The sequence below is a fragment of the Ovis aries genome, chromosome 7 (assembly GCF_016772045.2).
Source record: "Ovis aries strain OAR_USU_Benz2616 breed Rambouillet chromosome 7, ARS-UI_Ramb_v3.0, whole genome shotgun sequence".
Classification (NCBI taxonomy): Eukaryota; Metazoa; Chordata; class Mammalia; order Artiodactyla; family Bovidae; genus Ovis; species Ovis aries.
This window is the reverse complement of record NC_056060.1, coordinates 44,412,652-44,436,635: the sequence shown is the minus strand read 5'-3', so window position 1 is coordinate 44,436,635 and position 23,984 is coordinate 44,412,652. Positions and strand designations below refer to the sequence as shown.

The 23,984-nt window shown below is 40.0% G+C and overlaps 1 protein-coding gene across 43 annotated transcripts in view; it reads right to left on the bottom strand.

The window, feature by feature from the left end:
• The window catches only part of HERC1 (HECT and RLD domain containing E3 ubiquitin protein ligase family member 1), a 210,765-nt gene that overhangs the window by 157,378 nt on the left and 29,403 nt on the right, over window positions 1-23,984 (bottom strand). For 38 of the 43 annotated variants that reach the window (XM_060417792.1, XM_060417800.1, XM_060417813.1 and 35 more), the window contains one exon: window positions 299-1,254. In XM_060417792.1, the coding sequence (XP_060273775.1) occupies window positions 299-1,228 (930 nt within the window). In that variant the 5' untranslated portion in view covers window positions 1,229-1,254. Of the gene's footprint in view, window positions 1-298; window positions 1,255-3,275; window positions 20,255-23,984 lie in introns of those variants that run through there. The other 5 variants (XM_060417793.1, XM_060417801.1, XM_060417812.1 and 2 more) reach the window with 1 other exon arrangement.

Genomic DNA, 23,984 nt, shown 5'->3' with positions numbered 1-23,984 from the left:
CAGCGAAGTTAGATGAATTTCTCAAGTTCATACAAGAAGCCATAAAGCTTAAACTACAATCCTGACTCCTGATTCAGAAATCTTAACATAATACCAACTAGTCTGTCCTTAAATTACATATTGACATCAACACATATAAAAGCTTCTTCACTCCAAGTATGTAAAATATTTAACTAACCTAACATCACCAGTAGAATTCTCAAATCGTTCACTGTTACCAACAATTCACTAAAAGCTGAGCTGACCTTTTCCAAAATTGTTAGGTAAGAATTTTAAAGCTGAGATTTATTATACATACCAAAGAACGCCTCATCTGCATTAATATAGTCATAAAGCAGTCAAAGCTGATCATTCCTTCTTGGCTTGACAGTAGTTTGCTTTTCTCCATGGAATTTACAACTGCTGAAGCCCCCAATGCCATTTCTATCCATTCAAGGAGATACCGCAAAGAACCTCGCTGAGCTGCTAAACCAAGCAGCAACTCAGAAGCCAATCTACGACCTAAAGTGTCTGCTCCAGAATTGGGAATAGTTACTCCTTTAAGAAAGGTTGTTACTTGTGATAAGCAATCCAAGCCCATAGGTGGAATCTTGCTTTCATTTGCTAAAGATAATGGTGGCAAAGAGCTCACAACTTCAATTGCAGTATGAATAACGTCATTGCAAAGACTGAGACCAGGTCCCGACACAGGCATCATCCAACTTTGTCTCAGAAGTGCAAATAATAAACTTAGACCAGTTCGAACACCCATTTCTATAAGTGCATCAGTGCTTGACCGAGGACGTTCACTAACAGAATGGACATCTGCTGAACCAGAGCTGCTCTCCGGAGAATGCTGCTGCTGTTTCACTTTGCCTTTGTCGTGGTATTTATTAGAAAGTGCATAGAAGACACGCTGGAGTACAAGCAATCGTTTTCGAAGTGCCCCAGCAAATGGGGAATCTGAACATACCATCTTTGCAAGTGCTAGCTGACTGCTAAGAAGAGCATCCAGATAGTGGTCCTGTTCATCGCTTGAAAGAGACTCACGTTCAAAGTCTGGCAGCTGTGGTCCTTTGAGGCACAAAACTTGTTGAGGCAAAGGTACTACTTCCTTATTGCTGACCAGTTTAGAATATAAAACAGCAACCCCCTCTCTTGTAGCAATAGATTCACTGTCCTCTGTAATCCAGGAGCTGTTGAGGTGTTCAAGCCATTTCAGTTTCACTGGTGGAACCATACTTGCCATATTGATTTACTCTTCAGCCATTAGTTCTATAAAGAGAGAAGAAAAAGCAATCAAAAACCTATGAAGATACTTCAGAAAATGTTTAACTTTCATCACATATTACAATTAGTAATCTCAAACTGATGACGCACAAAGTCTAGACTTTAGTTAACAGTTATGTACCAATGTTAGTATTTTAGCTTCAATAAATGTACCATGGTTATTTAAGATGGCAATATTAGGGAAGGGCATACAAGGGTGAAGGGCATACGAGAACTCTGCACTATCTCTGCAAATTTAATGTAAATCTAAAATTATTACAAAATAAAAGTTTAATTTTAAAAATCAGTGATTTATGTACCTTTTTCTCTTTGGATTATGGTCCCACTATCAGTATAATAGTGGGTTCTACATGAAGATGGATCCCAGATTTATATCTCCTGGCCTCTCCTCTAAATTCCAAACTTATAAATGTAATTGTCCACTTGACCTCTCCATATACAGACACTAATAGGCATTCAAATTAAACAAATTCAAAACTGAATTCCCAATCCAACATTTCTCCCACACCCACCCAAACCTATTCCTCTTGTGGAATTTCTCATTTCAATAAATGGCAACTCTATCCTTCCATGTCCTCTGGCTAAAAAAATTTGGAAGCCATCATTGATTGCTCCCTCTCTTATACTTATACTCCAAATTCAATTAGTCAACTCTACTCTCAAAATATCAGTTCAGTTCAGTCGCTCAGTCGTGTCCGACTCTTTGTGACTCCATGAATAGCAGTACGCCAGGCCTCCCTGTCCATCACCAACTCCTGGAGTTCACTCAGACTCACGTCCATCGAGTCAGTGATGCCATCCAGCCATCTCACCCTCGGTCGTCCCCTTCTCCTCCTGCCCCCAATCCCTCCCAGCATCAGAATCTTTTCCAATGAGTCAACTCTTCACATGAGGTGGCCAAAGTACTAGAGTTTCAGCTTTAGCATCATTCCTTCCAAAGAAATCCCTGGGTTGGTCTCCTTCAGAATGGACTGGTTGGATCTCCTTGCAGTCCAAGGGACTCTCAAGAGTCTTCTCCAATACCACAGTTCAAAAGCATCAATTCTTCGGCACTCAGCCTTCTTCACAGTCCAACTCTCACATCCATACATGACCACAGGAAAAACCATCCCCTTCACTAGACGGACCTTAGTCGGCAAAGTAATGTCTCTGCTTTTGAATATGCTCTCTAGGTTGATCATAACTTTTCTTCCAAGGAGTAAGCGTCTTTTAATTTCATGGCTGCAGTCACCATCTGCAGTGATTTTGGAGCCCCAAAAAATAAGGTCTGACACTGTTTCTACTGTTTCCCCATCTATTTCCCATGAAGTGATGGGACCGGATGCCATGACCTTCGTTTTCTGTATGTTGAGCTTTAAGCCAACTTTTTCACTCTCCTCTTTTACTTTCATCAAGAGGCTTTTCAGTTCCTCTTCACTTTCTGCCATAAGGGTGGTGTCATCTGCATATCTGAGGTTATTGAGATTTCTCCCGGCAATCTTGATTCCAGCTTGTGTTTCTTCCAGTCCAGCGTTTCTCATGATGTACTCTGCATGGAAGTTAAATAAGCAGGGTGACAATATACAGCCTTGACGTACTCCTTTTCCTGTTTGGAACGAGTCTGTTGTTCCATGTCCAGTTCTAACTGTTGCTTCCTGACCTGCATACAGGTTTCTCAAGAGGCAGGTCAGGTGGTCTGGTATTCCCATCTCTTTGAGAATTTCCACAGTGTATTGTGATCCACACAGTCAAAGGCTTTGGCATAGACAATAAAGCAGAAATAGATGTTTTTCTGGAACTCTCTTGCTTTTTCCATGATCCAGCGGATGTTGACAATTTGATCTCTGGTTCCTCTGCCTTTTCTAAAACCAGCTTGAACATCAGGGAGTTCATGGTTCACGTATTGCTGAAGCCTGGCTTGGAGAATTTGGAGCATTACTTTACTAGCATGTGAGATGAGTGTAATTGTGCGGTAGTTTGAGCATTCTTTGGCATTGCCTTTCTTTGGGATTGGAATGAAAACTGACCTTTTCCAGTCCTGTGGCCACTGCTGAGTTTTCCAAACTTGCTGGCATATTGAGTGCAGCACTTTCACAGCATCATCTTTCAGGATTCGAAATAGCTCAACTGGAATTCCATCACCTCCACTAGCTTGTTGGTAATGATGCTTTCTAAAGCCCACTTGACTTCACATTCCAAGATGTCTGGCTCTAGATTAGTGATCACATCATCATGATTATCTGGGTCAAAATATAAAAGAATCCAAATAGTTCTCACACTCTTCCATTGCTAAAACCCCAGTCTAAGCCATTATCTCTTGGATCACCAAAGAAGCCTTCTTACTGGTCTCCCTGACTGTACTGAGGAACCACAGTGACGCCAAAACAGCAAGAATGTTTTTTTATATATTTTGTTTACTGCTGTTCTAGCATACGGTAAGTGCTCAGTAAGTATTTGTTGACAAAAATCACTTAAAAACTAAGTTTGCTGGGATGAAATATTCACAAGACATATATCCTGCAAAGGACTATCATCCAAGACACAATTAAGGACTCCTACTGAGCGCCAAAGAATTGATGCTTTTGAACTGTGCTGTTGGAGAAGACTCTTGAGAGTCTCTTGGACTTCAAGGAGATCCAACCAGTCTATCCTAAAGGAGATCAGTCCTGGGTGTTCATTGAAAGGAATGATGCTAAAGCTGAAACTCCAGTCCTTTGGCCACCTCATACGAAGAGCTGACTCACTGGAAATGACCCTGATGCTGGGACCGATTAGGGGCAGGAGGAGAAGCGGACGACAGAGGATGAGATGGCTGGATGGCATCACCAACTCGATGGACATGAGTTTGAGTGAACTCCGGGAGTTGGTGATGGACAGGGAGGCCTGGCGTGGTGCAATTCATGGGGTCGCAAAGAGTCGGACACAACTGAGCTACTGAACTGAACTGAACAACTCATAATAAAAAGACAACCTAATTTTTAAAATCATCAAAAAGGATGTGAACAAAACTTCAAAGATGTGTGAATGGCCAAAATGCACAAGTGCTCAACATCATTATTCATCAGAAAGATGCCAATTAAAAATACAGAGCTATTAATACACACCCACAAGGATTAAAATTAATAAGACTGACAAGATCAAAGGTTAGCACAGATGCAGAGCAATGAGAACTCTTCCAAACCATTTGTGGAAATGTAAAATCTGAACAGCCACCTTAGAAAGACGTCTAGTAATTTCTTATAAAACTAATCATGAATGAGTGTGTGCTAAGTTGCTTTAGTCATATCTCTTTGCAACCCCATGGACTGTAGCCTACCAGGCTCCTCTGTCCATGGAATCCTCCAGGCAAGAATACTGGAGTGGGTTGCCATGCTCTCCTGCATGGGATCTTCTAACCCAGGGATCAAACCCGTGTCTCCTAAGTCTCCTGCATTGGGAGGCGGGTTGTTTACCATTAGCACCACCTGGGAAGCCTCCAAAACTAAACATGTATTAGTTTGTTGAGGACCCAACAATTTCTCTCCTACAAATTGACCCAAAAGAAAACACAACCATAATAAGATTCAATGCTAAATGACAGCTGCCTCTAGAAGGTGAGGGCATGAATAGACTGGGAAGGGCATGAGGTAACTTCCTAAGGTGATGGCAATATTGGATTACAAAGCTCTACACATTTGTAAAAACACAGTGAATATATATTTAAGATTTTACACTTCACTGCATGTAAATTTTACCTTAATAAATACAGAACTCCAATTGATATACATATATAAGCATAAATATATAATGGAGTTGATATATATATTATAAAAGCATATATTTGGAGGAAATACACTGATGTGAGTAATCTTGAAATACATCAAATAATAAGATGCATTGGTGGGTATGTGTAAACATAAGTATATGTGTATATATAAATATATATACACATATACACATACATATGGATAAGCTATATGATAAAACAAGTATAATGAAGTATTAATGGAAGAACCTCAGTGTTGAGTATATATGCCTATTCGTTTTTAAGTCTTTCAACTTTGCTGTATGTTTGAAAATTTTCATCATAAAACATTGCAGGGGAGTTAAGACTAACTCCTGCCTTTCAAACAAGTCCCCAGGACGGTAGTCATGACAGTTAGTGGTAGAGAAAGATCCTCATATACTGAAGGGCATTTTATTTTCAAGATATAGATAGATCTTAAAGAAAGAGCTCTAGTGACAGATAAGCCAGGCTAATTAAAAGGAGTTTCCTGTTTCTAAATACATCCTGTCAAATTCTAAATATAAAATCTAATGGTACTTCCCTTTTCAAGCTTATAATTACTATGCTTTATTTATCTTCACTAGATACTTGGAAAGTATGTACTTAGGAGAGGGAAAATAAAACCACAAGCCTCCTTCCACTTTATTCAGCAAAGTATTTACTTAAACATTGTGCAGAGGATATAAAAGTACCTTATTTACCTCCATCCCTGTGAGCCACAAGTAATTTTTCTCTTTTTAATTTTACTAGTTTGATTGCTATAAAGGACCATGTCGCTGCTCTAATTTGAATCTCCCTGATTACTAACATCTGAACATCGCATGTATATTTGTCATTTGGACATACTCTACTGGGAAATGCTTATTCGTGTCCTTCTAGTCACGTATTTTTCTACTGGGTTATTTTTCCTGTCAATTTGTAAAAAGTTTTTGTATTTTATCATTGTTTTCAACAGTGCAAATATTTCTTCTAAATCCATCTTTTACATACACACTCATCTTTCTTTTATAGCTCCTGCTTTCCATTCTTGGTTAAAGGAGCACCCCAACATCACCATGCTCTTACACATGACTTCTAGGTTATCCAGATATTCACCTGGATTTTCTTGAGGTATATTTTTATGTTTTTACACATGAGTCTTTATATGAATTTTATATTCATCTAGACGGAAATGGCAACCCACTCCAGTGTTCTTGCCTGGAGAATTTCAGGGACGAGGGAGCCTGGTGGGCTGCCGTCTATGGGGTCGCACAGAGTCGGACACGACTGAAGCAACTTAGCAGCAGCAGCAGCAGCAGCATTTTAATAAGCTCTGTATGGTGTGAAATTGGATTCCAATTTTATTGTTTCCATGTAGATGGCTAATTATGCCACTACCATTTATTAAGTAATCCAGGACATCCAAGACAGCTGAGGACAGTGGCAGTTACATAATTATCTCCCCAAATTGCTTCCCAAACACTAAGGAAAAATTAAATTCTACACAAAACTACACCTACAGCATAATTTGAAGATATATTATGACAAAATTGCAAATTAACTGTAACATAAAAGAAACAGCATCAATCCCAGTGCACATACTCTCACCTCAAACAGCCATAAGGCTTTGGGCAAGCAAAAGCAGACTAAGAAAATCTATAGAAGACGGAGAAGAGGAAGGATAGCGAAGGAACCTAAAGATGATCTGGAATGATGACAGAAAGATTAGATCCACATTAAATCTGAAAATACAGAACAAGTGTCCACAAACTACAAGAAAGAGATTTCAAAGTAGATTTAGAGGGCCAGGAATGATTTAAAGGAGCAGGTACAATTTTAATAGACAGGTATGATTTATGTGAGTAATCCTTGAAATGCAGAGAGGAGAAAAAAGACAAAAAAGAAGAGAGAAGAATTCTTTGGCAACTGGATGGTAAAAGGTGAAAGAAAAAAAGTGGAGTGAATAGGGTTCTGCAAGACAAAAGAGAACCATAAAACTGGAGATATAACAAAGCTTCCTCTCAAGCAAAAGAATCAAATGACATACACACACACCAAAAAAACTTCTTCAAAGTACTTGGACTTTGCTATATAGACAGAAGAGGGTTCTATTCAGCAATAGAGTTGCAGACATAGAGAACAGACTTGTGGTGTACACAGTGGGAGAAGGAGATGGTGGGATAAATTGAGAGTGGCACTGAGACATAAATATTACCCTATGTAAAAAATAGATAAGCTAGTGGGAAGTTGCTGTATAACACAGGGGGCTCAATCCTGTGCTCTGTGACAACCGAGAGTGGGATGGGGTGGAGGGTAGGAGGGAAGTACATATGTATACTTATGTATACATATGCATAAGAGGGAGGGGACATATGTATGCTTATGGCTAATTAATATTGTATGGCAGAGGCTAACACAACATTGCAAAGCAATTATTCTCTAATTAAAAATATAAAAAGAGGGTGCCATTAAATTAGGAATATAATTTTCTTGAAAGCCCAATACCGTAAAAATGAACAAGAAAAAAGACCACAAAGAAGTACTACAGAAAATCAGGAAAGTTCACAAACATCAACTAAGGGAAATCTTCCTGATAAAAAGAAAGCATAAAAAAATAAAAGTTAACAATTCAAACAAAACTAAACACATTTAAACATTTTGAGGATATAAAAAATCTTGATTCAGAAATTAGAAAAATAAAATCAGAAAAAAGACCACATAAATAAATAAAAGTATTTGAAAAGGTAAGGGACAGGGAGAGAAGAAGGCTGAGTGCTAAAGAACTGATGGTTTCAAACTGCAGTGCTGGAGAAGACTCTTGAGAGTCCCTTGGACAGCAAGGAGATCAAACCAGTCGATCCTAAAGGAAATCAACCCTGAATATTCATTGGAAGGACTGGTGCTGAAGCTCTAATACCTTGGCCACTTGATATGAGTGAGCTGACTCATTCGAAAAGACACTAAAGCTGGGAAAGGTTGAAGGCAGGAGGAGAAGGGGACAACAGAGGATTAGATCACTGGATGGTATCACCGACTCAATGAACATGAGTTTGACTGAACTCGGGGAGATGATGAAGGGCAGGGAAGCCTGGTGTGCTGCAGTTTATGGTGTCACAAAGAGTTGGACACAACTTAGCAACTGAACAACAAGAAGGAAATGGAAGAAAATGACAAAATTCTTGGAAATGAAGAATGAATTATAAAGTGTTCAAGGAAGAGCAGACACAAATAATAAGTTAGCAATGACAAGGACAACTAAGGGTGTGGGTGGGGGAAACAACAATGAGAATTAAAATCTTTCTCATCTCTCTCTCTCCCACACACACACACACACACACACACACAAATTACTGAAAGCAGTGGAAACAGAAGAGAAGCAAATATGGGCAAGTATTTGTACTACTGGACTACCTAAAAAAATTAAACAAACAAAAAAATCTGATTTTAAAGCTACCAGCCAAGAAAACTTGCCAGAAATAGAAAAATATCTGAATCAATACAATAAGGGCTCACAGATACCTAGGAAATTAACCAAGAAAAATCAACTCTAATACTTTGGCCTTGTAAAACTGAAAGATGTAGGTAAAATCCTCAAGACCTCCAGGCAAAAAGATCAAATTAAAACTTGAAAAGGCAAAAGAATTGGACTGGCATTGACATTTTTAAACCAATCAAATAAATAGCATTTCAACAGCTTTTATAAAGCAAAACTATGGGGGCTCCAAGGAAACAGAAACACAAATAATGGGAGACAAGAATATATCAATACCATTCCCTGTACAAGATGGATCAAGTGGACAAAATTATGTAAAGAAATAGAAAACCTAAACCAACAAAATAATTTAATATTTTTCCATTAACAGGATCTACTTCTGAATTCTCTATTTTGGTCTATTTGCCATTCTTACGCCAATGATTACAATGGCTTTATAAATGTTCTGATGGCATAAAGCATGTCCCTAACTGCTAAGATTATTGTATTCAATTACATGCTACCCCCATGGCTGATTCATATCAATGTATGGCAAAAACCACTACAATATTGTAATTAGCCTCCAACTAAAATAAATTTAATTAAAAAACAAAACAAAACATCACTCTAAAAAAAAAAAATTTACATGCTACCTTTCTCAACAGAGCACATTTTAATTTGAACTTCATTAAATACATATATTTTCATAAAATAGACATTTTCATGATAATTTGTCCACCCAAGAACATAACATGCCTTTCTATTTGATCCAATCTTATTTTACATTTTCTCCATATAGGTCCTATGCCTTTCTTGATAAAGTGTTTCTTAAGTATTTTTGCTAGTATGAATGGAATTTTCCAATTTTCTTTTCTGGATAATTACTGCTATCCAGCAATATTCTTATACTTTTCCAAATTATGCAAGGACAGAGATGAATCAAAGAAATCTAAAACATGTAACAAAGGGACAAAAAAATGAAGAAAGCAAAGAAGTAATAAAAGATAAAACAGAAAAAAGGTCTGTAATAAGACTAAGCATATCTGCTACACCACTATCAGCAAAACCCATCTATTTAAACCAAAGACACGGGACTTTTCAACATGGCGGAGGAGTAAGATGGAACGACCATGCTCCTCCCCAGAAACACATCAAATTTACATCTGCGTGTGAAACAACTCCTACAGAACGCTGGCAGCAGACTGCTGTCTTCCAAAAAGGCAAGCCAATCTCCTTAGAATGAGGCAGAGCAAAAAATAAAGATAAAAAAGAGTCAAAGGATTTTGGGACAGGGACCTGTACCCCAGGGACACAGTTGTGAAGGAGAAAAAGTCTCCACACTCTCGGGAACCCTCTCATGGGCGAGGGGAAGGGAGGAGCTTCAGAATATCAGAGGGGAGCACAGCAGCAAGTGCTTGGGAGGCAAAATGGAAATTCTTCACAGAGATCGATGTGAAACAGTACTTCCCAGTACGCCCACCGAAGTGAACGGGGGCCGGGTGCTGAGGTTCAGGCTTCAGGGGTGGGACCCAAGGGAGAGGACCAGGGTTGACTGCCACAAACATACACCGAGGGAGCTAATACAACACAACTGAGGGAGTCCAGGGAAAAGCCTCTGCCTCCCAGGGGCAAGAGATCATTGTCGCAGGGACCCTCTGACTCCATGAGCTTACAGATCACAGTAACCCGCCTTACTGAATGCCGCAAGTGGAATAAGTAGCGCTGTGAACCACACAACCCCAGGGGTAGATAGAGTTACTTCCCAGGTGGTGCAGTAGTAAAGAATCCAATGCGGCAGGCACAAGAGAGGCAGGTTCAGTCTCTGGGTGAAGATCACTACAGTAGGATATGGCAACCCACTCCAGTATTCTTGCCTGGAAATTCCATGGGCAGAGGAGCTTGACAGGGTACAGTCCATGGGGTCAGGAAGAGTCAGACATGACTGAACAACTGAGTGCACACATACCCACAGGTATATACGCCCAACCACCACCAAAGCTGGTATGAATGCCAAAGGCAGGACTAGACACAACTGCAATGTACGATCCCAGAGGGGGCAATCCAAGCCAACTGGTCACCACCAAAGCCAGGGCAAATGCCTGAGCCAGGGGACAAACTACTGTCCACTGCAGTCCAGACCGCAAAGATAGCATCTGCCACTAAGCTGTGAGAAAATACAGGTTACTTACTGCCCACACTATTGCAGGAACCTATACAGCTTAGCTCTGCGAAGGGACACATGACTCGGGGCCAATTCCCACAGGAGAGCACACAGAACCGCCTCAGACTGTAGCAACTCCCCACAGGCCTCGGCTGCAGAGATAAACCCACGCGCCCATGGGCACCTTATCTTTGACAAAGGAGGCAAGAATATACAGTGGAGAAAAGACAGCCTCTTCGATAAGTGGTGCTGGGAAACTGGACAGCTATGTGTAAAAGAATTGAACTAGAATAATTCCTACCACCATACACAAAAAAATAAACTCAAAATGGATTAAACACTTAAATGTAAGGCCACAAACTATAAAGCTCTTAAAGGAAAACACAGGCAGTACACTCTGTGACATAAATCACAGCAAGATCCTCTTTGATTCACCTCCTAGAATAATGGAAATAAAAACAAAAATAAACAAATGGAACCTAATTAAACAAAAGTTTTTCAGAGTAAAGGAAACAATAAACAAGATTAAAAGACAACCCTCAGGAGAAAATAACTGCAATAGAAACAACTGACAAAGAACCTCTAAAAAAAATATAAGCAGTTCATACAGCTCAAATGAGAAAAACAAACATTCCAATCAAAAAAGGGGCAGAAGATCTAACAGACATTTCTCCAAAGAAGACATACAGATGGCCAACAAACATGTGAAAAGATGCTCAAAATCGCCCATTATTAAAGAAATGCAAATCAAAACTACAATGAGGTATCACCTTACACCAGTCAGAATGGCCATCATCAAAAAATCTATAAACAATAAATGCTGGAGAGGATGTGGAAAAAAGGAACCCCTCCTACACTGTTGGTAGGAATGTAAACTGATGCACCCATTATGGACAACAGTATGGAAATTCTTCAAAAAACTAGAAATAAATCTACCATATGACCCAGCAATCCCTATTGGGCATATACCCTGAGAAAGCCACAATTCTAAAGGACACATGTATCCCAATGTTCATTGCAGCACTATTTACAACAGCCAAGAAATGGAAGCAACCTACATGTCCAGATGTCTACAGATGAATGGATAAAGATGTGGTACATAATACAGTGGAATACTACTCAGCCATAAAAAAGGAATTTGAGTCAGTTCCCATGAGCTGGATGAACCTAGAGCTGGTTATACAGAGTAAAGTAAGTCAAAGAGAAAAACAAATATTGCATGTTAATGCATACATACGGAATCTATGGAAATGGTGCTGGCGAACCTACCAGCAAGGCTAGAATGGAGATGCAGATGCAGAGAAGAGTCTTGTGGACACAGTGGGGGTAGGAGAGAGTGGGACAAATGGAGGAAGTAGCATTGACATATACACACTATCATGTGTAAAACACGTAGCTAGTGATAAGCTGCTATATAAGACAGGGAGCCCAGCCAACAGGCAATCTGTGATGACCTAGGGGAGTGGGGTTGGGGAGGGGAGGGGTAAGGAGGCTCAAGAGGGAAGGGATATATGTATGGCTGGTTCGCATTGTTGCACAGCAGAAACCAATACAACATTGTACAATTTTCCCCCAATTAAAAACTAAATTTAAAAAGTACTTTAAAAAGACAAAGACTGATACCAAAAAAAAAAATCTATATGCTATCTAAACAAAATACAGGCACATTATTTATAATCTGTTATAAATTAAGTATACATAACAATAAGATCTAACAAGTAAAACTTATTTAAAATATATATGCTATCCTGAAAGATGATGCTGTGAAAGTGCTGCACTCAATATGCCAGCAAGTTTGGAAAACTCAGCAGTGGCCACAGGACTGGAAAAGGTCAGTTTTCATTCCAATCCCAAAGAAAGACAATGCCAAAGAATGCTCAAACTACCGCACAATTACACTCATCTCACATGCTAGTAAAGTAATGCTCCAAATTCTCCAAGCCAGGCTTCAGCAATACGTGAACCATGAACTCCCTGATGTTCAAGCTGGTTTTAGAAAAGGCAGAGGAACCAGAGATCAAATTGTCAACATCCGCTGGATCATGGAAAAACAAGAGAGTTCCAGAAAAACATCTATTTCTGCTTTATTGACTATGCCAAAGCCTTTGACTGTGTGGATCACAATACACTGTGGAAATTCTCAAAGAGATGGGAATACCAGATCACCTGACCTGCCTCTTAAGAAACCTGTATGCAGGTCAGGAAGCAACAGTTAGAACTGGACATGGAACAACAGACTCGTTCCAAACAGGAAAAGGAGTACGTCAAGGCTGTATATTGTCACCCTGCTTATTTAACTTCCATGCAGAGTACATCATGAGAAACGCTGGACTGGAAGAAACACAAGCTGGAATCAAGATTGCCGGGAGAAATCTCAATAACCTCAGATATGCAGATGACACCACCCTTATGGCAGAAAGTGAAGAGGAACTGAAAAGCCTCTTGATGAAAGTAAAAGAGGAGAGTGAAAAAGTTGGCTTAAAGCTCAACATACAGAAAACGAAGGTCATGGCATCCGGTCCCATCACTTCATGGGAAATAGATGGGGAAACAGTAGAAACAGTGTCAGACCTTATTTTTTGGGGCTCCAAAATCACTGCAGATGGTGACTGCAGCCATGAAATTAAAAGACGCTTACTCCTTGGAAGAAAAGTTATGATCAACCTAGAGAGCATATTCAAAAGCAGAGACATTACTTTGCCGACTAAGGTCCGTCTAGTGAAGGGGATGGTTTTTCCTGTGGTCATGTATGGATGTGAGAGTTGGACTGTGAAGAAGGCTGAGTGCCGAATAATTGATGCTTTTGAACTGTGGTATTGGAGAAGACTCTTGAGAGTCCCTTGGACTGCAAGGAGATCCAACCAGTCCATTCTGAAGGAGATCAGCCCTGGGATTTCTTTGGAAGGAATGATGCTAAAGCTGAAACTCTAGTACTTTGGCCACCTCATGCAAAGAGTTGACTCATTGGAAAAGACTCTGATGCTGGGAGGGATTGGAGACAGGAGGAGAAGGGGATGACCGAGAATGAGATGGCTGGATGGCATCACCGACTCGATGGACGTGAGTCTGAGTGAACTCCGGGAGTTGGTGATGGACAGGGAGGCCTGGCGTGCTGCGATTTGTGGAGTCACAAAGAGTCAGACACGACTGAGCGACTGAACTGAACTGATGCTATCCATAAGAGAGAGATGTAAAACAGAACAATGTGGAAAGCTTAAAGATAAAATGTAAGGTAATAATTTAACAAGCAAATTCAACACCCTCCACCAAGAAAGTATTACCTACTTAATAGTAAGTAACAATTGGCACCAAAAGTTTCTTGGTAATAAACAGTATAATCACTATCAAGATACAACTGTTACAAACCTTTATATATGAGCACAGTAATGAAATACATGAAGTAGAAATGAAATACAGATCAGCAACCATAGTAACTGTCAGACTTAATTCCTTGACAAATACAACAGTATGTAAACCTCTGGTTATGAATCTACTGTCAGGTCATGAATCCCCATGAGAATGTGATGAAAGCTGAGGTCTATACCAAGAAAACTGAAAACATACATTCACAGGAAAACTTGTATAGAAAATTCACAACGTATTTACTCATAATAGTCAAAAAGTGGAAACTCAAGTGCCATCAACAGATGAAGGAGTAAATAAAATGTATTATCTATGCAATGTAATGGAATATTATCCAGCCATACAAAGGAATGAGGTAATGATATCTACTGCAACATGACTGAGCCTTGTTAACATTACGCTAAATGAAAGCTAGACATTAAAAAGTCACATATTGTATGATTCTTTTTACATGAGATGTCCAAGAACTGGAAAATGCACAGAGAGAAAAAGAAAGTCATTTCTTGCCAGAAGCTAGTGGGAGGAGAGAATAAGGAGAAACTGCGTAATGGGTAAGAAGTTTTACTATGGAGTAATGAAAATGTTTTGGAACTAGAGATGGTGGTAGCACAATGTGGTGAAGTACAGCTGAATTATTCACTTTAAAATGGTTAATTGTGTGTTATATGAATTACAAGTCAATAAACTATTGGGGAAAAATAAAACAAAACAGTATGTCAGGAAGTGCTTCCCCAAAATGAACTTAGGATACATTATCAAAAGAAGGCAGAAGGGCCCCTTATCAGGCACTGTTGACTAGCCATTATGCCACTGAATATCAGGGAGTAGATTCCTGGATCCATGTCACACTTACAAGTGGCACCAAACCCCAACCGGACCTGCATAACATCTGCCAACCTGAAAGGAAAGCTCAGACTCTGAAGGAGATGATGTCTGAAGCTGTCTGTCCATGGGACTCTCAAGGCAAGAATACTGGAGTGGGCTGCCATTCCCTTTTCCAGGGGATCTTCCCGACCCAGAGATCAAACCCAGTCTCCTGTATTGCAGGCAGATTCTTTACCATCTGAGCTACGAGGGAAGCCCCAATGAAAACTCAGTCTATCCAAAATTACAAAGATTTGTTGGTTCACCTTATAAGTAATTTCACAGAGGTTCCATATACTGCTGCCAGTTCAGACTGTTCCATGGGCCCATTTTAGAGTCAGAGTGCCAAGCCTGCCTAAACTTATTCCTTGCTTCAGTCTGACCCAGCCCTGGGAAGGGAAAACGAGATATTTTGAATATTTGCAAGGAAGGTCCTGTGGAGTTGCCAATCCAAGTCCAATCATTTATAAACTTATTAACATATCTATGTACCCAGATAACCTCTCAGTGTGTAACAACATAATATCTGAGCCTTGGTTGAGCAATGCTAACACCTCTATGTCAATAAATGAATCCACAGATACTAACACTTCTGCAGGTGTCTTAAGTACACCCCTAGTTACACCTTCTTACATGGAAATTTGGGGATTGACCTTTATCCTTAGGGATTCTGTTGCCTTGATACCTGAGAATACAAGGACAGGGTGCCCTTGCTGTATTCACTGTCCTATTCTCCCTACATAACCAAACAGAAGTCTCTCACTGGTTTGTCCCATAAAGCCTCTGTAATCACCTTAGACAAGAACCTCCAGGAGGCATAAATGATTCTGGCTTTGCCTCCATAAGGAGCACTTTCTTCCCACGGATCAGAGTGAGCACCAATGAACAAATAATCTGGAATCTCGCCCTGAAAGTAGAAGAGCTTGCTGACTTCACAACCAACAGCTTCCCTCAACAATGATTGCTTAACCCACTGTTCAAGTTTTAGATAACTGCTTGATTACTTTACATGCTGAGTAAGGAGGTATCTGTACAATAGCAAACATCCCTTGTGGCACTTGGATAAATGCCTCTGGGGAAGTGGAACAATTACATAAAATTTAAAAGCAAGCACATTGGTTAGAGCCAATTTCACCTAATAACCTGATTATCTTTTGATTTATTGAGCTGACTATCTTCAGGTCTGGGCTCCTGGTTTAGAACTACCTTGCAAACTGGGATTATTAAGGAAGGTGAAGGTGAAGTCACTCAGTCGTGTCCGACTCTTTGCGACCCGGTGGACTGTAGCCTACCAGGCTTCTCCGTCCATGGGATTCTCCAGGCAAGAATACTGGAGTGGGTTGCCATTTCCTTCTCCAGGGGATCTTCCCGACCCAGGGATCGAACCCGGGTCTCCCGCATTGGAGGCAGACGCTTTAACCTCTGAGCCACCAATGTTGTTTTTAATTCTTTTCTGTAGTGTGTCTCAAATACTGTGCTCTGGCACAAGTTATGTAAAGGAGGCAATGATTCAGAAGATGCTTGGAAGAAAGTTCCAATCTCCACTGATAGTAGTGGAGGTCAGTTATTGAGGGACTAGGTGCTTTGAAGACAAAGAAAACTACAGAATTTGAGAGAAGATGGAAGCTACTGGAACAATGAAATACTACAAATAATGCTAAGTACTTAAATTAAGAAGGATAACTGTAAACAAGACTAAAAGTGGTGGGTGGGTGGGTGTATGCTCAGTCATGTTCACTTTCTGTAACCCTATGGACAGTAGCCCTGCCAGGCTCCTCTGTCCATGGGATTCTCCAGGCAAGAATACTGGAGTGGGTTGCCATTTCCTCCTCCAGGGCATCTTCCTGACCCAAGAACTGAACCAGTGTCTCCTGCGTCTCCTGCACTGGCAAACAGACTCTTTACCACTGTGCCACTTGGTAAGCCCCACTAAAAATGCAGAGGTGCAAAAAGAAGTTAAATATCTTGTGAGCAGGTGTTAGGACCCAGTCTGGCTCAAGATGCTATAAAACCAAATGACAGGAAAACAAACCACATGATCATCTCAATAAATTCAGAAAAAGCATTTGATAAAATTCAACATCTCTTCATGGGAAAAACACCCAGCCATCTAAGAATAGAAGGAAACTATCTCAAAAAGGTAGGTAGGTAAAGGCCACATACGAAAACCCACTGTGAACATCATACTTCAATACTGAAAGCTTTTCCTCCAAGATCAGGAACAAAGCAAGAATGTTCACTTTTGCTACTTCTATTCAACACAGTCTTTGAAGTCCTAGTCAGAGTAATTAGGCAAGAAAAATAAATTAAAAGTATCCAAATTGGAAAGAAAGAAGCAAAATTATCTGTTACCAAATAATACCTTACACATGGAAAACCCTAGAGTCCACACACACAGTTAGAACTAACAAATGAATTCAGCAAAGCAGCAGGACACAAAGTCAATACACACAAAAATCAACTGCATTTCTATAACTAACCACAATCTGAAATTATGGAAATGATTCCATTTATAATAGCATCAAAAATAATAAAATACTGAGGAATTTAGTTAATCAAGGAATGAAACTATAAAACATTGCTTAAAAAAATTAAAGAGGACATAGACAGAAACACTTCAAATGTACATGGATTAGAAGACTTCATACTGTGAAGATGTCAATACTATGCAAAGTGATCTACAGATTTAATGCAACTCCTATCAAAGTCATAAGGACATTTTTTGGGCAAAAAAGGACAAACTGAATACTAAAATGCATACAGAATCTCAAGGGTCAAAACAATTTTGAGAAAGAACAAAGCCGGAAGACTTATACTTCTTGATTTTAAGTTCAGTTCAGTCATTCAGTCGTGTCCAACTCTTTGCAACCCCATGAATAGCAGCATGCCAGGCCTCCCTGTCCATCACCATCTCCCGGAGTTCACTCAGACTCAAGTCCATCGAGTCGGTGATGCCATCCAGCCATCTCATCCTCTGTCGTCCCCTTCTCCTCCTGCCCCCAATCCCTCCCAGCATCACAGTCTTTTCCAATGAGTCAACTCTTCGCATGAGGTGGCCAAAGTACTGGAGTTTCAGCTTCAGGATCATTCCTTCCAAAGAGATCCCAGGGCTGATCTCCTTCAGAATGGACTGGTTGGATCTCCTTGCAGTCCAAGGGACTCTCAAGGTCTTCTCCAACACCACAGTTCAAAAGCATCAATTCTTCAGTGCTCAGCTTTCTTCACAGTCCAACTCTCACATCCATACATGACTACTGGAAAAACCATAGCCTTGACTAGATGGACCTTTGTTGGCAAATTAATGTCTCTGCTTTTGAATATGCTATCTAGGTTGGTGATAACTTTTCTTCCAAGGAGTAAGCGTCTTTTAATTTCATGGCTGCAGTCACCATCTGCAGTGATTTTGGAGCCCCCAAAAATAAAGTCTGACACTGTTTTCATTGTTTCCCCATCTATTTCCCAAAGGCTGCTACAAAGGACAAAGAATAGAATAAAAGAGCCTCAAAGAGCTGAAAAAACAGACTAGAGATCAGAAATAAACCCTCATATATATGGTCAAATGATTTCTGACAAGGGTGCCAAGGCATTCAATGGGAAAAGGACAGTCTTTTCAACAAACAGTGCTCAGAAAATTGAACATCTACACGCAAAGAATGAAACTGAACCCTTATCTGACACCATATATAAAAATTAACTCAAATGGATCAAAGACCTATTTTAAGACCTACAACTCTTAGAAGAAAACAGAGGGCAAAAGCTTCAGGATGCTGCATTTAGCACTAAAGTCCTAGATATCACCCCCAAAGGCACAAGCAACAACAACAACAAAAAGACAAAGTTGACTTCATGAAAATTTTTAAATTTTGTTCATCAAAAGACAGTATCAATGGAGTAAGAAGGCAACCCACAGAACGGGAGAAAATATTTGCAAATCATGCATCTGGTAAGAGATTAAAAGCAAAGATATACAGAGATCTTCTTAAAAGCAGTAACAAAACAAAATAAACCAATCCCAATTCAAAACGGGGAAAGGACTTGAATAGATCTCTCTTCAAAGAAGATATACAAATGGCCAATAAGCAAATGAACAGGTCAATACCACTAATCATTAAAGTAAGGCAAATCAAAACTATTAATGCACTGAGCTACCACCTCACTGTGGAGAGGCTGGCGCCCTTGTGCACTGTTGGTGTGAGTGGGAAATAGTACTGTGCTTGTGCTCATGCTCAGTCTCTAAGTTGTGTCCTTTGCAACCCCATGGACTGTAGCCCACCAGGTTCCTCTGTCTATAGGATCTTCCAGATAATAATACTGGAGTCATATCGTTTAAAAGCGGATATTTAATTTCCAAATCCCTGGGGTTTTAAAAATATCTTTAATATTAATTTCTCATTTTCATATTCTTCTCTGCAATCACCCTCTGTGCTTTTTCAGTCTTGAACTCTACTAAAGCTTTCGATGGCTGTCAAAGATCTCTCTCGGTAAATGTCACATTGCACTTGAAAATCTGTGACTTATTTTCAAATATCTTTTGATATTGATTTCTAACGTAATTGCACAGTGATAAGAGAACAGACCCTGTACGATTTCAAAACTTCTAGACCATGAAATGTTTGCACCTTGTTTTATGTCCCTAGATATGCTGCAGTATCTCCTGGTGTAGAGTCTATGGGAACTTGAATAGAATTTGTATCCTGCTGTTATGTGAAAATTGTATACATCTTAATTATGTTGAATTGATTCACAGTGCTTTTCAGGTCCTACATCTTTCTAGTTTTATGCCTATTCATTTTATTAATTTTTGAGATTTGATATTAAAACTCCAACTAAAAATCTTAATCTACTGAAAAAATAATTGTAATATATAGTGGAACTATATGTAACTTTGTGCTGCATTTTCCAAGTCTCCTGTAAATGTGTTACATACTTTCATAATTTAAAAAATAAAAAAAAATATATAGCCATCTTTAAAAAAAGAAGAATATGGAGTGGGTTGCCATTTCCTCCTCCAAGGGATCTTCCCAACCCAGGGAGTGTCTCCTGCACTGGCAGGCGGATTCTTTGCCACTGAGCCACCTGCAAAACCCAGAAAACTGTATGGCGTTCCTCAAAAAATTACAAACAGAATTACCATATGATTCAGCAATTCCATTTCTGGGTTATACCCAAAAGAATTGAAAGCAGGGTCCAGAACAGATACTGTAAACACATGTTCATAGCAGCATTACTCACAAAAGCTAAAAGACAGAAGCAACCCAGTGCCCATCAACAGATGAATGGATAAACAAAACGTGGTATTATCCATACAATAGGATATTATTCAGCCTTAAAAAGGAAAGAAATTCTAACACATACTACAACATGAATGAACCTTAAGGATGTTATGCTAAGTGAAATAATCCAGTCACAAAATGACAAATACTGTATGATTCCATTCATATGATGTACTTAGGAGTATATTGTCAAAATCACAGAGACAGAAAACAGAATGGTGGTTGTCAGGGGCTTGGAGGAAGGGGGATAAACAGTTATTGCTTAATGGGAATAGTTTTCAGTTTTCACAAAATAAAAATAGCTATGGAGATGGACAATGATGAGAGTCATCATCATTATAAATATATTTAATACCACTGAACTGTACACTTAAAAGTGGTTAAGATGGTAAATTTGATGTTTTATACATAAATATACATATATATATAAATATATATATATAAACAAATACTTTTTTTTTTTTAAGTAGACGTTACATTGCATGGGGGAGGAGCAGAGGATGCTGTGAAACCAAGGCCCAGACCCGTGGCTCAGAAAAGTAAAAAGCCTGCTTCACTGTAATTAAGAGAACACAGAAACTGGTCATCATTGGCCTGGGAGTAGGATCTCAAGAGTAAGTAATGCAAAGAAGCAGGAGGTTCCAGGATGAACTGGCCACCCACAGAACCAGAATGTATCAACTCTAACTGCTAATGCAGTACTAAAGTCAACAAAGTTTGTTGAGTTGAACAAAACTCATTAAAGAAATACATTATGAATGCCCTACCCTTTCCACAACACCAATTAATTCATGCTACTTAGAGGCTGTTTTGTTTCTCTATTGTAGGCAATTTACCCTTTTCATCTTGGAATTTTCACATACCCTAGGGTGCATACTTTGGCACTTATGTATCATCCCCTAAAAGGCTCTCAAATCTATCCATGTATCTCCATTTTCACTGTCACAACCCTCACCCAAACTACAACTATCTCTCATCTGGACCACCAAAATAATCTCTTAACCCTTCTTTGCCTCCCTAGCCAGAGTAGTGCTTTAAAAAACAAACCTGACTGTCGCTCCTTTGCTTTAAAATCCTTTGGAATATGATATCTGGGATTTGTTTCAACATAATACAAGAGGCAAGGAAAGTGGACAGGAGCACGTGGTATGATATAAAAGAAGATACTTGATCTTTGTCCAGTTCAGGCACACAGCTCCTAAAACCTTTGGAATCACTAGAGTGGTAAGTATCTTTTGTAGGCTAACAGGATGACTGGTGGCTTGGGACCCCCAGATAGTTTCAGAATGGGGGCAGGTCCTCAGAAATCCAAGCCATAATTAGAGTTGGGATTTTCAGCCCCAAATCCCCACTTTCCAGGAGGGGAGAAGGGGTGGAGATTGACGTAAATCACCGATGGGCCAATGCTTTAATCAATGATGATGAAATAATGAAACCTCCATTAAAACCCCTAAAAGACCAGGTATGGAGAGCTTCCAGTATGTTCAAGGCAGGCCTGGAAGCTCTTCAGCCACACTTCCACCCCCTGTCCTCCACAAATACCTTGCCCAAATCATCTCTTCCATTTGGTTGTTCCTTAGTTGTATCATTTATAAGTCAGTAAATGCAAGAAAAGTGTTTTATTGAGTACTGTAAGCCATTCTAGCAAACTACCAAACCTGATGAGGAGGTACTGGGAACACCCAATTTACAGCCAGTTGCTAAGAAATAGCTGGCAAAGTATACTTGGGAGTATACTCTGGGATACAAAATAAACCTGGGACTTGCAACAGGCATCTGGGGCAAATGGGGACAGATCTGTGGGACTGAGCCGTTCATCTATGGGGTCTGTGTTAATTCCAAACAGTATCAGCACTGAGTTAAATTGGAGGACTAGAGTTACAGGCGGACCCCACTCCAGTACTCTTGCCTGGAAAATCCCATGGACGGAGGAGCCTGGTAGGCTGCAGTCCATGGGGTCGCGAAGAGTCGGACACGACTGAGCAACTTCACTTTCACTTTTCACTTTCATGCACTGGAGAAGGAAATGGCAACCCACTCCAGTGTTCTTGCCTGGAGAATCCCAGGGACGGGGAGCCTGGTGGGCTGCCGTCTACGGGGTTGCAGAGAGTCAGACATGACTGAAGCGACTTAGCAGCAGCAGCAGAGTTACAGGACTGGTTGGTGTGAGGAAAAAACCCACACATTTGGTGTCCAAAGTGTTACTGAATGAAAACATTGAAATAAAGTGGCCACAAACTGATAACTGTTGAAGACTAATGTTGGGAAATATTCTCTCCACTTCTGTATATGTTTAATATTTTTTTATAACAAGGAGCTAAAAGTCTCTTTTTTTTTAATTTTTGGCTGCACTATGTGGCACATGGGACACAGGGCTCCCACATGGATCCCCCGACCAGGTATCAAACTCTCAACCCCGGCAGTAGAAGCTCAGAGTCTTAACGACTGGACCACCAGGACAGTCCCAATAAAGTCTATTTTCAAAGTTAAAATTTTTTCAGAAGCTGAACTGACCTCTCGCCATCGCTCGCCCTTCTCTAGCCACACCAGAACTTTTAATTCCTAGAAGGCAGTGTGCTTCTTTCTACTGCAGAACCTTTATACATGCTCCCTCTATTAGATGCTCCCTATCATCCCCATCCCAGCCCCTCTCACCCAGTTACTGTCTAGTCACAAACTCTCAATTTTAACAGCCCAGTACCAGGCACTGGTACTCAATAACTATTAATATGAATTAAATGTCACTTCCACAGGGAAGTTGTCCCTGACTGTGCCAGGATAGGATCGAGTCCCTCTTTTACAATGCTCACACAACTACACAGCATGCTGCAGAGTCTGCAATTACATACTACTTATGTGACAATGTGTTCAGTGTCCTCTCGTGTTAGTCAATTAAGTCCATGAGGGCAAAAACTGTGTCAATTTTGCTTATATTCTTAATGTTCAGAAACAAAGGTAAAGCACATAAAGGGACCTCAATAAACATTTGCTTAAGCAGTCTGGGTCTGTGGTTCCTTATTTACATAGAATCTAATTTAAACCCAGGTATCACCTTACTCTTAACTGACATAAAGAGTTGATTCCAAGTATGGTGGTACCACAGGAGACGGACGCTGTGGATCCTGTCTTCCACCCACTTGTCTCCTCCTCTCACTGTGCATGCATTTCTGAAGGAGTTCTAGCTGCTCCCAAGGCTTTCACCTTCCTCTCATATGCTGAGTTAGTCTAAATGTCTCCCTCCTGAACTCCAGACTTGAACATCCACTGCTAACATGATATAACCACTCAGATCTTAAATCTTAAATTGAAAGAAGTTTTAAAAGAAGATCTCTTAAACTTTTCATGTTTAAAACTAAACTTGTTGGGAATTCTCTGGCAGTCTAATGGGCAGGACTCCACACTTTCACTACCAAGGGCCTCAGTTCAGGTTCAATACCTGGTTGTGGAACTAAGATTCCACAAGCCATGAGACACAACATAAATAAATACATACATAAATAAGTAAAACTGAAACTGTCATTCCGCACCACCCCTATGCCACACGCACAGCTACAAATGAATGTATGAAGCTCTGAATGTATGCATTTAGAGATTCACATAAGAAAGACCTCAATAAAGGTACTTAACAAGGGCAGGTCTGGAAATGCAAGAGGGACGGCCCCTTTTCAAAGTTCTGCAGTTGAAAATGAAGCGCATACTGTGATCTCACTCTCCCCACCCTGCCCCAAGTATGTCCCTTCTCCAGGACTTCATTAAGCTGACACTGATTTTGGCACTCTAACTCAATAAGCCACACAAATTATCAATGTTTAGCTGCACAAAAGTAAACAGTTGATAAAAAAGGAAAATGCTTTTCTT